The 15,733-nt window shown below is 31.8% G+C and overlaps 1 protein-coding gene across 5 annotated transcripts in view; it reads right to left on the reverse strand.

The window, feature by feature from the left end:
- The window catches only part of ANAPC10 (anaphase promoting complex subunit 10), a 93,947-nt gene that overhangs the window by 38,879 nt on the left and 39,335 nt on the right, over positions 1–15,733 (reverse strand). Inside the window, exon 5 of one of the 5 annotated variants that reach the window (XM_012552192.2) lies at positions 9,903–9,956. The exons of the other annotated variants lie outside the window; for them this stretch is intronic. Within the exon in view, the coding sequence (XP_012407646.1) occupies positions 9,918–9,956 (39 nt within the window). The 3' untranslated portion in view covers positions 9,903–9,917. Of the gene's footprint in view, positions 1–9,902; positions 9,957–15,733 lie in introns of those variants that run through there. 5 annotated transcript variants of the gene reach the window in all.

Here is a 15,733-nt window from a genome sequence, read left to right on the forward strand (position 1 = left end):
TTAAGAAGATAGACTAAACAATAATTAGAAAGTAAAAGGAAAGCAGTAGGTAGCAAGTAATGGTCAAAAGTCAGAAAGGAAACAGTAGACAAGATAATATAAAAACACTAGCTTTGAATTCCTCAAACAAATCCTCCTCCTAAAATCCATATTATAAAGTTTGAAACTGGCTGAAGCTTCTTATCCAGTGTTTGGGAACTTTGTTCTGTCTAGAGTACAATATGACTCTGTGGGATGACTAGGATATCAGGTTAAATGGAGTTCAATGAGCCAGTATTATCTGTATATTACTGATACTTCTGTTCCTAGTTAATAGAGGACTTTCACAATGTAACCGTTGGCTCTGATAGAACCAATCCCAAAGTACAAGAGTTAACTGATGTAGAAAATGACAACTGACAATCTAAGAAATAGGTTTTAAATTTTTTAAAAATGTATTTGTCATACAGGTTTTTCTTTTACATAACCCAATAAAGCAAAAATAGACTTAATTTTTAAAATTAATTTTCCTCCACTTCAATTTCATTATCTTTGCTAAATTAGAAGAATTTTCTTTCCAATACCATTTGGATATTTTCTTCAGAGAAATGATAAATCACTTTAAAATTTTGCAAACTAAATCTGATGCCTTCAAATGAGATATTAAAAGATACTTGAATGAATTATTTCCTCAAATTAACATCCTGCATGTATTTGAAATAAATGACTAAAACAAAATAACATAATGACAAAGGAGAAAATATGTAGTGCAATGACAAGCAGGTTGAAATTTGACACAGAAGACCTATATCTATATATCTATATGTATGTATGTATTTGTATGTGTATGTATTATATGTATTATAAACATATGTACATACAAACACACAAACAGCATATCTGGGATTTTTCTATCTTTAATCTCCTTGTGACATACCGGGATCACTCTATCAAGGGATACGAAAATTTTAGTGATGTTTCTCACATAAATCCAATTTGTTTTCTAGAACTAATTAGCCAAGCCTAAGCAGTCAATGTTTGACATGTATACCTATTTTATATACCTTAAATACCCGAGGGAATGTAAAAAATTTCTCAGGCAAAAAGGGGTCACCTGCAGAAAAAGTTTAAGAAGCTCTGGCCTAAAACACCTTGAGGGTAATTAATAGGCCTCAAACCCATCAGTGAGTTGAGAGGTATGTCTGACCCAAACACTGAAGGCTTCCCAAGTGGAATGTGTAAATGAAAACAATTTGTTCCAATAATCATGAAGATCCTACTGATTTCAGGCCCAGGCCCCGACCCACTGTGCTTCTTAGCTGTCTGCCATCACCAGTCATCTTGACTTTTACCATTGGACTTTGATGACTTTGGCAGAATAAGGCTTGACAACTTTGTGCAATTCTGTTTTACTTAAATCCAATTCTCACATGAGCCAAGAAATCATCCCATAATATCATTAGTCCTCTTCAAAAACAAAAGACAAACAACAATGTGAATGAGTGTATTCACAAAAGTTTTGCCAGTAGACTACAACTTCTAGAAAATTTTCTAGAGACACTACAGGAATACACAGAAGAAATGAAGCAAAAAATAAAGAGCTCTGGATAACAGAACTGAAAAGAGAATAAACAGCCTAGAAGAAAAATTGGCAATTCTTACTCAAATAATGGAATCCCTGAAAATGAAAATATACCAAACAAAATCCAATTATTCCACAAAACAAGAAGAAATATTAAAATAAAAGATTGGAAAAATATTAGAAAATATAAGTTTTCTGATTTTTTTTTTAAAGCTTACCTAGAAAACAAGACAAAGGAATAATCACTGTACATCCTGAAACTCATTTAAAAAGAAAACAAAACCCTAAATACTGTATTTCAGGAAATTATAAATGAAAACTGCCTCAATCTACTAGAAACAGAGGATAGAGATCACCTACAAAAAAATCAAAAAAATTAAGCCTCAGAAATGTCATAAACAAAACTCAAATCTCCAACATCAATGGAAAAAAAAAATTATAATCATCCAAAAAGAAGCAATTCAAGAATTATGGAATCGTGGGATCACATGAGACCTAATGACTTCTATTATACATAAGAATATTTGGAATAAGATATTCAAAAAAGCAAAAAATATAAACTTACTACCAAATAAGCAAAGCAGTAATTCTGAAGTAAAAACACAAGACTCAAGAGAAACTTAAAAAACTTTATTTATTTAAGCAACTGGAAAGAGCCGCATGAGGATGCAGAGCTAAAACTTTAATGGGGGAGAAGAAACAATTATCCCTTTACAATCTTCATATCTTCAAAGAGTGCTAAGGGACTTAAATATTTAAGAAAACAGATGTCCTGGATTCGTTTTCTTGTGGGAGCTTTAAGAGGGGAATGAAAAGGGAAAGTAAAAGGAAGAATATACTATTGTAGAAAAAAATGGAAGTGGAAGTATTATTTCTCACATTGGGAGATATGAGAAAAAAATATATAAATGAGGAGGAAGGAATAAGTGAACTGGTTGCCAAATGAACTTTAGTTTTACAGGTTCAAAACCACCACTACCACCCCTCCTCCCAAATACACACAGGAATTTAGTGTAGAAATACATCAAATTAACAGAAAAATAAGCAGGGATGGGAGCAGTTTAAGAGTCAGAATAATATTAGGGAAAGAATAGCTTCAAGAAAACAAACTTTCTGATCCTAAAAAAAGAATGAAACAGAGGAAAAAAAGAGAAAAGAACTCCATTCTAAGAGGATGTCTCCGATTGCCTCTTAGGTAACTTAGATAATATGGTATAGTTTATGGAATATTTTTACACCATAAAAAAATGAAGGTTAAAATATGAAAGAATCTTCCATGTATAAATTGGTGCAAAGTGAAGACAGCAGAACCAAAAGAAGTTTAAACAAGTACGATACACTGTCAAGAAAAACAACTAATAAAAGCAATGACCAACCACATATATACTCACACACATATATGCATATGTGTCTGTCTCCAGCAGAATTCTGATTATTATGTTACTTACAATGACAAAGTGATAGACAAAAATGTACAGAATGAAGCATTTATTTCTTCCTTTTTCTTAGTTTTTAATTGGATAGAAGTATAGGGTAGTGGACAAAGGAGAACAAAGGATACCCCTCCAAAAAGGACTGCTAAAATATTTTTCCGCTTCCTTTTTTTTTTTTTTTAAAGAGAACAGAAGAGCAAGAAGTAGCACAGATAAAAAATACTATCGTTGTGAAAGTAACATGTGGAATTTGTTATGTGCTTTAAAAAAAATTCTAATTTATCATTTATTTTTAGTATTCTTTTCTTTTTAAATTTTGAAATACAAATTTTCTCCCTATTTCCATTCCCTCCCCCACTCACTGGGAAGGCAAAGAATACATCAACCATACATATGAAATCATGTACAACAGCTTTCCATATTGGCCATATTAAAAAAAAAAAAAACGATAAAAATGTAGAAAATAAGAAAAAATAATGAGAAATACTTTGATTTTCACTTAGAGTTCATCAGTTCCTTCTCTGGAGGTAGATATTTTTTCATCTTGATTTCTCTGGACTGTCTTGGATCACTATATTGATCAGCTAAGTTTTCCACATTTGATGATTATTACAATATTGCTATTATTGTGCATTGATTCTTGATTTCCTGGTTCTTGTCACCTCACTTTACTTCAGTTCATATAGGTCTTGCCATGTTTTTCTGAAATCTCTTACCTCCTTAGTTGTCATTTCCCACAGTATATAATACTCCATTCACAATCACATTCCACAACTTGTTCAGCCATTCCCCAACTGATAAGCATCTCTTCAATTTCCAATTCTTTGCCAGCAAAAAAAAGAGTTGCTATGAATATTTTTGTATAAATAGGTCCTTCACTGTCCTCCCCCCCCCCCCCCCGCAACAAAATTTTTTTTATCTCTTTGGGATTAAGACTTAGTAGGCATATTGGTGGGTCAAAGGGTATAAAAAGTTTTATAGTCTTTTGGGAATAATTACAAATTGTTCTTCAGAATTTTGGGATACAGTTTCCTACTACAAGAGCAGTTTAATAATGTACCAATTTTTCCCTTATCCCTTCCAGTATGTCATTTCTGGTTAGATCTGAGGTAGTTTTAAGTTGTATTTTTTTAATTAGTAGTGATTGAGAGCCTTTTTTTTCCCCCCATGACTATAGGTAGCTTTTCTCTTTCTGAAAACTGTCTATTCTTTGACTATTTATCACTTGGGGAATGGCTCTTATTTTTATAAGTTTGACTCAGTTCTATATTCAGTATATATTTGAGAAATGAAGTCTTAATCAGAGAAACTTATAAAAATGTTTGCTGTTACTTTGCTGTCTATAATATCTTTTAATATAATGTAGGTAGTTTCTTTGATTACCTTTTTTAATTAAAGGTCTATTTTTGTTTTTATTTTGTCTAAAATCATGATTGCTAAATCTTTTTTATTTCAGCTGAAGCATATTAGAATACTATTCCAGCCTTTATTTTAATGGTGTGTCTTTGTTTCAAGTGTGTCTTGTAAACAAATATATTGTTGGATTCTAGTTTCTAATCCATTCTATCAGCTTTCATTTTGTGGGAAAGCCCATTCCATTACCATTTATATTTATGATTACTGTGTATTTCCTTCCATTTCAATTTCTTCCTGTTTCTTCCTCTTTCTCTTCTTTTATTTTGCCACTGCTCAAAATTTTTTTGATTATTTTACTTTTAACCAAGAGTTCTCTTAATCCACCCTTCCTTTTATCTACTTATTAATACAGGTTTCTGTATACAACCAAATATGTATATTCTTCTCTCTGAACCAATTCTGATGAGAGTGCAATTGAAACATTGCCCAATATTATCTTCCATTTACTCCACCATTATAAAAGTTCTTCCTTGCAGACCTCTTATATGTGAGAAAAATTTCCCCTTCCTACCTCTCTCTTCTCCCAATGCAATCTTCTTTCTCATTCCCATATAGTAATGTAAACTGTTTGCCTTTTTATGTTTCTCTTGAGTCTTGTGTTTGAATGTCCTATTTTTTACTCAGCTCTGGTCTTTTCATTAGGAAGGCTTGAAAGTCCTCTATTTTATTATACATACATTTTCCCCCTGAAGGATTATCCTCAGTTTTGCTCAGTAGGTTGTTGTTATTACTAGTTCAATTCTAGTTCATAAATATAATATTCTAACCATTCCACAACTTTAAGAGAGAAGCCACTAAATTTTGGGTGATCTTGAATGTGATTTCATGACATTTGAATTGTTTCTTTCTGGATGCTTGAAGTATTTTCTTTTTGACCTGGGAGCTATGGATTCTCGTTACAATATTCCTGGAAGTTTTTGTTTTGTGATCTCTTTCAGGAGGTGGTTGGTAAACTTTTTATTTTTCATTTTACTCTATGGATCTCAGTTATCAAGAAGTATTTATTTCTTGGAAATTTCATGAAATATGTCTCAGAGATTCTGTCTTTGATCATGGCTTTCAGGTAATCCAATAATTCTTAAATTATCTTTCCTCTATTTTCCAAGTCAGTTGTTTTTTTCTATTAGAAATTTCAAATTTTCTTCTATTTTTTCATTCTTTTGACTTTGTTTTATTGTATCTTTATGTCTCAGTCATTAGGTTCCACCTGCCCAATTTTAATTCTAATTTGTAAGGAACTATTCTCTTTCATGACATTTTGTACTTTTTTTTTCCATTTGGCCAATTCTGTTTTTTAAAGAGTTCTTTTCTTCAGTGAATTTTCATCCTTTCTTTTCCATTTGCCCCATTCTGCTTTTTTAACGAGTTATACTCTTCAGTTGATTTTTATACCTCTTTTACCACATGGCCAATTCTGATTTTTAAGGTGTGTTATTTATTTCAGTTTTTTATGTCACTTTTAACAAGCTAATAATTCTCTTTTCATAATTTTCTTGCATCATTCATTTCTTTTACTAATTTTTTCTCTACTATTCATTCTTCTTACAAACAAAAATAAACAAACAAAAGACTTCTTCCAGCAATTATTATTGGGCTTGGGTCCAATTAGGATTTTTCTTTGAGACTTTTTGGTAATTCTTTTCAAACATATTTTCTTCTGAGTTTTTGTCTGCCACTTTAGTAGTCTTTTATGGTTAGATTCTTTATTTTTTGCTCATTTTTCCAATCTATTTCTTGAGTTTGAACATTATATTAAAATTGGACTCTGCTTACCAGAGATAAAGAGGCATTGTTTCAAGCTTCAAAATTTTTCATGTTGTCATTTTCGGAACCATTTCTGGGGGGGTCTGCAAATTTTTGGTGCTTCCATGGAAATATGATCCTACTTTTACCAAGAAAGATCCCCGAGTGCCTGAAGCCAGAAGTGCTAGCACTCTTTTTTTGCTTTGGAATTGTGAGCTGTCCCTAATGACTGACTTCCAGCAGTCCTCTCTATCTTGGAAGTGTGACCCAGAACTGTGTATGGACAAAAGAGCTACTGGTGACAGCCAGCTATACCCGATGCCAACAGAAGATATTCTGTAATTTCATTCAGACCAGTTCTTTACCCCATTACTATTTCTGGGTGAAGAGTTCCTAAAGTTGCTGTTGCTGCTATGGCTACTATTGCCATTACTGCATGTGTGGACTCTGCACGGGCCTCTTCCCTGCTGTCAGGGACTTCTCCTGTCAACCTCTTATGTTTTTTTAAATTGGAAAATGTTTCATTCCACCCTTTTGCTGGCTCTGCCACTCCAAAATTTGATTTGAGGTATTATTTCAAAATTCTTTGGAGGGGAATAATGGGAAAGTTCAGCTAGGTGGCTGCCCTTAATCTGCCATTTTGGATCCCTGTCACTATATATTTATTTGTGTTTTTTTAAGCAGATTGTAGGAAATGGAGAGTTACAGAATCTCCATACAGAATTTTCTTTTTGTATACTGCCATGTGTATCATGCTTCTCTTTTTGGTATTTAAAGTGGAAGATAAAAATGTGAGGGAGGGTAGTCAGGCAACAATACAAAATAACTTTAATTCAATAATTGCAATTCTGAATCCAGTGACTTCTTTTTTTTCATTCTCTCCTCTTTTCAATTTCTTTGCAGCATTTGACACTGCAAGTAACCCTCTCTCTGAATATTCTTTTTTCTGAGTGTTTTCATGCTACTGCTCTTTTCTGCTTTTTCTGCTTGCCTATTTCTTCAACTTCCTTTGCTGGATCATTATCCAGATAGCTTCCCTTACATTCAGATATCCCAGGGCTGTCAACTGGGCGCCCTTTTCTTGCTTTGCTTTCTATATATGATCTCCTCAGATCTAATAGGTTCAATTATCATCTTTACACAAATGACTTTCAAATCTACATAACCAGACAACTTTTCTCTCTCAAATTCTAACCTATCTTTATCACCTGGATATCCCACAGACTTAACAAACGTCAAATTTCCAAAATGGAATTCGTCTTTTACTCTATACTCACTTCATTGTATCCCTATTTCTGTTTCTGGACTTAAAACAAAAGTTTGAACATGTCACTCTTCTGCTCAATGGGTTTAAGCAACTCTCTACTGTTTTTAAGATAAAACACAAACTTTCCTGTTAAGATAAAACAAATATGGCTCCAATTTATCTTTCTAAACTCATTTTATGTTAGACTATGACAAGGGAAGATGTTAAAATAATACAGTTCCTAGGTCATCTATAAATATCAATTAATTGGTGGTTTTCTTAATGGGTGATATTTGTCCAAAGACTAACAAACAAGCTTACACATGAATGTGGCTGAACCACAGTCCTATTGACAGTCTCGGTATAAATGAAACAGGAAAAACATAAAACTGTAACTAAATAGAAGCATGACTCACAGGAATTGCATAAAAGACTTGGTTTCATCATGTAATCAAAGGTAATAAAAAACATCATTTCACCGTACACTTAGTCACCTTGCCTTTTAGTGTTCATGACAAACATAAACAAAAAGACCACCATGAAGGTAATTGCAGTTCATGAGTTAACACCAATTATAGGGGGTGAAGTAAAGAATGTCTATGAAGAACTTGACATAATCTTCAAAATTATGTCAACATAAAATTTGATATTCATTCATTTCAATACAAAAATAGATAGGGGTAGATGCTGATATAACTTTTTGGAAAGACAAAGATTAATAAATGAAAGTAATTTGTGACTTACAGAGTACTCAGAAGCCTATGTCTGTTTACCACAATTATTTTCTTCAAGAAAAGAGTCCCAAAGTACTCAGCAAGCAGAATGGGACAATACCATCTGCCTCCCCCAAAAAGAATAAAACTAAACTCACTATATCTTGGCAGAAAATTCCCAATTACAAACCTTAACACTTATTTTATAATTGCCTCTATATTCAATGAACACAACAAAAGTCAAAATCAATAACAAATAACAAAATAAGAAAGAAAAGTGGGGGAAAATGGCCAAAAATCACTAATAGAAATGTCTATTAAAACAACTCCAAGTTTCCATTCTACTTCTTAAATTGGAAAACAAAAAAGAGAGAAATTGTAATTATTTAAGGTTTTTGTAAAGGGGTGGGAAGGTAACACATCAATATATTCTTGATAGAGCTATGAATTAATTCAATCATTCTAGAAAACAATTTGAAACTATACCCCTAAAGGCACTAACTTATATATACTTTTTCAACCCAACAAAACTTATACACATGTACCCCATAGAAAGTAAATTTTTAAAAATGGAAAGGATTTCTATGTACCTGTCTTTCAATTAGAGAATGGCTAAACAAATTTCAAATTATAAATGTAATGGAATTTTATTACACAATATGACAGATGACACTCATGACAGATTCAGAAAATCGAAAGACTTGTATGCACTGATATAGACTGTATAGACAGAACTAAGAAAGCAAATTATGCAGTAATCACTACCAAAAAAAATGAAGGGAAACAGTTTCATACGATCTCAGTACTGTGCCCAAAGCAGAAGCCAAATCATGATTTTGAAAGACAGAGGAATATACTTCCCACCTTGTGGAAGATATATCATGGTTTAGAATAGAGCTGTCAAACTCACAATTTAGCTGGAGTCAGATTAAAATTTAATTGAGAAATGGTAACAAAATAAATATAAATAAAACATGGATGATGTTAATCTGTGTTTTTTTTTTTTTTTAATTTAATAGCCTTTTATTTACAGGATATATGCATGGGTAACTTTACTGCATTAGCAATTGCCAAACCTCTTGTTCCAATTTTTTACCTCTTACCCCCCCCCACCCCCTCTCCTAGATGGCAGGATGACCAGTAGATGTTAAATATATTAAAATATAAATTAGATACACAATAAGTATACATGACCAAAACGTTATTTTGCTGTACAAAAAGAATCAGACTCTGAAATATTGTACAATTAGCTTGTGAAGGAAATCAAAAATGCAGGTGTGCATAAATATAGGGATTGGGAATTCAATGTAATAGTTTTTAGTCATCTCCCAGAGTTCTTTTTCTGGGCATCGCTGGTTCAGTTCATTACTGCTCCATTGGAAATGATTTGGTTGATCTCGTTGCTGAGGATGGCCTGGTCCATCATAATCTGTGTTTTTTTAGGAAATGCAACTTACAGGGGATCTACTTCTATTTGAGTTTTAACACTACAGGTATAGAGATGAGATAAGTGTTATTAGATACAGTCAAATGAGTTGATTTATTTTTCTTAACTATGCATAGTTGTTATAAGGGAGGGCTTCTATTTGAAAAGTGGAGAGAAAATAGGTTAGAAGATAATATCAGATATGCAAAAAAAACAAAAAAAGCCGACACCAATAAGACTTTTTAAAATATATGGAAAAATTAAAAAGTACAAAAGGGAACACAAATATGACAGTTTTTGGTACTACCATGTAAAATTTAATAAACATTTTTTTTTCAAAAACTGTACATAACAATTTTTTAATTTGTCCTACAATCCTTTATCTTGTTCTTTGTAGCTTGAAAGGTTTCTTTGAGTGCTGAGAATTAATAAAAAAGAAAAAATGTTAAAGAAGAGAATACAATATTAAATACAATTATATTAGCTACAATACAACCCATTTTGTCATTAAAGGGAAGATGAACTGATGCACAAGGTAGAGCTGATAATGAGAAGACAAAAGATTCTATCACAACTATCAAATATGTAATCTTCTCTCTCACAGAAAAATACAACAGTTAAGATCAATAATGGTTTTGAATATAAGCTCAATAAATTAAAGGAAGATGATGTAAAAGTACAAGTAGTATTTCCTCACAGAATTATAAACAACTGAAGATGAGGAAAAAGCTACCCCCTAATTTTAACATCTAACAAAGGCAAATCATACTGAAACTATCTGTAGATTAAGATGATATAAAATAAAACAGATATAAAAGTAAAATCACTATGCCTGACTATCACTTTAGTATAAATGTACCATATGAAAGAATAGCAATAGCCCTGAAGTGATAAAGTCAGGAAGAATGACTAAATTTGCCCAATAGGCAGAAAAATTTTCTCCTGGAGGTGACAAAATTAAACTGGTATTTAGGGATATATTTTCAAGCTTTCAAAAGAAAGAAGATTGCAAAAAAACCAGAAATTACCTTTTACCAAAGTAAGTAATCCAAGAAGGTATTAGCAGAACTACTGACCCACATGATTATTATTATCATCTCTTTAAAAAATCTTTTTTCAAAACATTCACAAATGACAGCAGGTAACTGTACCAATTCCCAGAATGCTATTGTTTCCTCAATGAATCTATAGTTGCTCAAATGAAATGAACTAGAAAAACAAAGGGAATGAAAAGTATTTATTGCCCAGACACAATTAATATATTAAAAGATCCATCTTGGCAGATGAGGCAGATGGACAGTGAGCAAGACCCAGATTAAAAAGGGAAAGCCTCAGTGTTCTACAGGTAAGAAGGAATAATAAATGACCAGAAAAAAGTCTACAGAACAAAGGATGTATCCCTCTATGGAAAGACAAAACAAAAGATAAAAAGCTGTAGTTGGTTTCTGATCTGCACTGATAAAAACTGTCCTCACCAACGAGATTACACAACTCAATTTAGATAGAAGGAACTAAGTACTTAAGAAGTAAAAAGTACAATGAAACTTGAGAGGTACTCTTCCCTCTCTTCACTTCAAGTCAGAGAATCCAGACAGGATTATGAAAGAAAGTATTTGAACTAGGCCTTGAAAGATGCATAAAATTTATAGAGAATAGCTTGAACAAAGGCAAAGATAGTTTAAAAAATGATCTCTCCTTTCTCTGAGCTGATCTAATACTTATATGATAAGTGCTACATTATGAGTTTGTGTTTGGGCAATATCCATCCCCTTGAAGTATAGCTTTCTCTCTTATATGTTATGATATATATATATGTATAATATGTGTGTGTGTGTAGAGAGAAAGATAGAGACAGAGTTAAACAGTATAATACAAGAAAGCACCCCGGTATACAGTTCAGACTACCAAAATCAACAAAATATGTCCTGCAAGCTAAGAATATTAAGAATTTTCTTTTGCATTTTAAAATAAAGTTTTATTGTATTTAAAAATGTAAAAATCATTCTTAATTCACTGGTTCTATAAAAATAGATGGTAGTTTAAATTTGGTCCTTAGGCAGCAGTTTTCTGACCCCTGGTATAAACTAGCTATTATTCTGTATCTGTGTGTGTATGTCTTTATTGGTATTTGTATATACAAATCTATCTATATATAAATATCTATTTATGCATCTAGACATAGCTACATAGAAATAAATATAAATATAAATATCTATCTTATCTTCCCAAACAAACTATAAGGTCTTGGGGGGGCAAATGTCACATTCTTTTATTTATCTTTGTATGCCCTTGAGCACCTAGCACAGTCTGTAAATAATAGTAGTCAAATATTAATTAAAGAAATAAAATGGAAAAATATAAAGGGCAGTAAATAGACTATGACTCAATTGCCATCAAGGACTCACCAATTCAGAATAATTTAAAATTAGGGAAAGCTATAAATGACTTGGATGAGGATTTGGCACTTATTTGGGAAGTCACTGAAAATTTTTGAGCAATGAAATATATCAAAAATCTTCAAATGACAGAAAATATAAAAGTAGGAAATCAATTTCTCTATTGATCAATGACATTGGAAAGCAAAAGACAACCAATTACAATGATGTCAGTACCAAAACTATAAATTCAGAAAGTGACATCTCAAAGAACAAATTTATAAAGTTCAGGATCCTCTTAAGAAAATTTCAATTACCCCAAAGTAGAGTTGTTAAAGCATGGGAATGATTATTTTTCATAAGATTTGCAGAATATATATATATATATATATATATATATATATATTTTTTTTTTTTTTTTTTTTTTTTTGCTGAGGCAAGTGGGGTTAAGTGACTTGCCTAGGGTCACACAGTTAGGAAGTGTTCAAGTGTGAGACCACATTTGAACTGAAGTCCTCCTGAATTCAGGGCTGATGCTCTATCCACTGCAACACCTAACTGCTCCCAGATTTGTAGAATATTAACAACCAAATGAAAGACTGCATAAATCACTAATTCAAGAAATGCAAATCAAACTGATTATAAACTTGCCAGAAGGAAAAGTTGATAAAAGATGATTGTCATCCATGTTGGGAGGGCTGTGGAAAGCCCTCTTAGCAAAGCTGTATATTAGTCTAAACATTCTGCAAATCAAACTGGAATTATAATAAGAAAAGTTACTAAAATACTCTAACTCAGAGATGCAACTTGTAGGTATATAATAAAAAGAAGTGAAAGATAGAGAAAGGTCCCATCTATACTGATTTTTATTAATACCATTTTTAATGATGGCAGAATATAATGCTTATCAAATGGAGAATGGCTAAACAATGCGTGGTACATGAATATAATGGAATACTACTGTGCTCTAAGAAATGATGTGTATAATGAATACTAAGATTTATAGGAACACTTATTTGAAGTGATGCAAAATGAAGGAAACTAAGCCAGGAAAAAAATTAAAATGACTACAACAGTTTAAGTGGAAAGACCAAACAAAAAGCAATTGAAAATGAATATTGTGAAATAATAACAACAGAGCACAGCTGGTCCTAAAATGGAGCTATGAAAAGGCACTTCCCCACTTCTATGCAAAGGTTGAGAATTGCCAGTGTAGAACACTGTCCTTAAAGACAAACTTTTTTGATTTATTAGTTAGTTTTGCTAATCTATTTTTTTTCCTTTTCTTCATTAAAAGTGCAGCTCTCTAAGAGAGGAAAAATAAGGATAGAATAGGAAATAAAAGCATTATAAAAAAGTATCAATAAACATTTATAAAAAAACAATTAGAAGAATACAAAGAAATTCTTAGGCTTGGCTGATATGTTAGTTTTTTGGACTATTTTCTTTTATAATAATGGGAAAATAAAATATATTAGTAAAATTTTTAAAAGAAAAAAAGGTTTAAAAATACGGGACCATAAAGGAATATGTATTGCAGGACACATTTTATCACCGAAGGAATTGTGCCCTGATACCAAACAGACTAGTCTAGGTTCCAGCTATTACAGAACTAAAGCATTACATATCAAGTATCTCAACTGACCAAAAACTGTACATATGCAAAACAATTTTGTGGAAATATTTAAATTCTGTTAAATTATTTCAAATACTTTACATAAAAATTATGCTAAAATATTTAAGTAGCTGATTAAAATATTTTCCCAAGATTGACCTCTGCACACTGTATTAATGAGGCTTTTTTTTTTATAGGTTACTAAGCTATTCAAGTAAAAGTACAATTTAAGTCAGTCAATTAGCATTTATTTAGAACCTATGATGTGCCTGATATTGTGCTAAGTGCTTATGAAACAAAGAAATATGAAAAAAAAAAAACTACCAAAAAACTCCACCCCACCCCCACAATCCCTTCTCTAAAGAAGCTCTCAGTCACTAATGCATTGTTGGTGGAACGGCAAACTGATCCAATCATTCTAGAGAGCAATGTGAAAGTTTGATTTCAGCAGTATCTCTACTAGGTCTGTATCCCAAAGAGAGATAAAAGAAGGAAAAGGGCCTACATGTGCAAAAATGTTTGCAGTTGCAAGGAACTGCATCAGTTGGGGAATGGCTGAACAAGTTGTGGTACATGAAGATAACGGAATATTATTGTGCTAGAAAAATGATGAACAAGCTGATTGTAGAAAGGCTTGGAAAGATTTATATGAACTGATACCGAGTGAAACAGGCAGAACCAAAAATATATTGTACACAGTAACCAGCAAGAATGTGCAATGATCACCTATGACAGACTTGGTTCTTCTCAGCAGTTCAGTGATTCAAAGCAATCCCAATAAACTTTGGATGGAAAAAGACATCTGCCTCCAGAGAGAGAACTATGGAGAATAAATGTAAACCAACACAAGCTATGAAATAGTTAAAAGTTGAGATTGGAGACTGGAGAGAGGAAAAGAAAGTCAAAGTGGGGATAATGATCTGAGAAAATTCCAAGAGGTAGAAAAAATAGAAGAAAAGACTTGGAAAATGAGAAGTACAGGGAATGCAAATAAAAAAGTTCTAACAAAATCAAAGACTATAACTCCTAGAATTAGGATAAAAGGATAAGGATTTATCTGATAAAAAATTGTTGGGAAAATTGTTAAGTGGTATGACATAAATTAGGTATAGATGAACAATTCACACAATGTACCAAGAGACACTCCAAATTAATATACAACTAAGATGTAAAAAGGTTATTTATAAAACAAATTAGAGGAGTAAATAAGAAACTAAATCCTTTCAGAACTATTAATAAGGAAAGAGTTCTTAACCAATGAAGGTCATGAACAAGAAACAGAAAGACAGAAGTTAAAATAGACAATTTTGATTAGATAAAATTTAAGTTTTTACACAAAATCAATGTAATTAAAATTGGGGGGAGAAGCTGTTAACTAGGAAAAATTTTTGAAGCAAATAACTAAAAAAAAAAAAAAAAACTCACAACACCCCTACTTTTGACTATGTAAGAACAAGAGTCATTCACTAATATAGTAATGGTAAAAAGATGTGAGCAGTTTTCAAATAAAGAAATCCAAAATACCAATGGCTATATGAAAAAAAAAAAACCCACTCAAAATCACTAATAATTCAGAGAAATACAAATCAACTCCAAGTTTCCATCTCATACCAAAGATTAAAAAAAAAAAAAAAAAAAAGAATGACAACTGTTGGAAAAGTCTTGAGAAAAAAAGGCACATGAAAAGACTGTTGGAAGAACTGACATTCTTTAGTCTGGAAAACAATTTAGAATTACACCTCAAAAGTCTTCACACTGTATATATACTTTGACTCACTGATGATGATAATAATATAAAGGGCTTTATTTAAGGCTTACAAAGCTCTTTATATGTTATCTGATCCTCACGATAACCTTATGAAGTTACCCCACTATTTTAGCATAAGCCTGTAATCCAAAGAGATCAAAAACAAAAAATTGATATGTACAAAAATATTTATAGTAGCTCTTTTTGGTAAAGTAGAATAATGAGAAACTAAGGTAATGCTTGGAAACTGGAGGATAGCTGAATAAATTATGGTATGGAATAGAATATGACTGCACAACCAGGGAAGACTTTTGTGAAATGATGCAGAATGAAGTGAGCAGAACCAGAAAAACAATTTATACAATAAAAACATTGCAATCACAAACTTGGAAAATTGAGAATTCTGACCAATGCAATGACCATGCAGAACTGACTAATCAGGAAACATGCTAAACACT

This window comes from Sarcophilus harrisii, chromosome 6 (assembly GCF_902635505.1).
Source record: "Sarcophilus harrisii chromosome 6, mSarHar1.11, whole genome shotgun sequence".
In the NCBI taxonomy this organism is placed as follows: domain Eukaryota; kingdom Metazoa; phylum Chordata; class Mammalia; order Dasyuromorphia; family Dasyuridae; genus Sarcophilus; species Sarcophilus harrisii.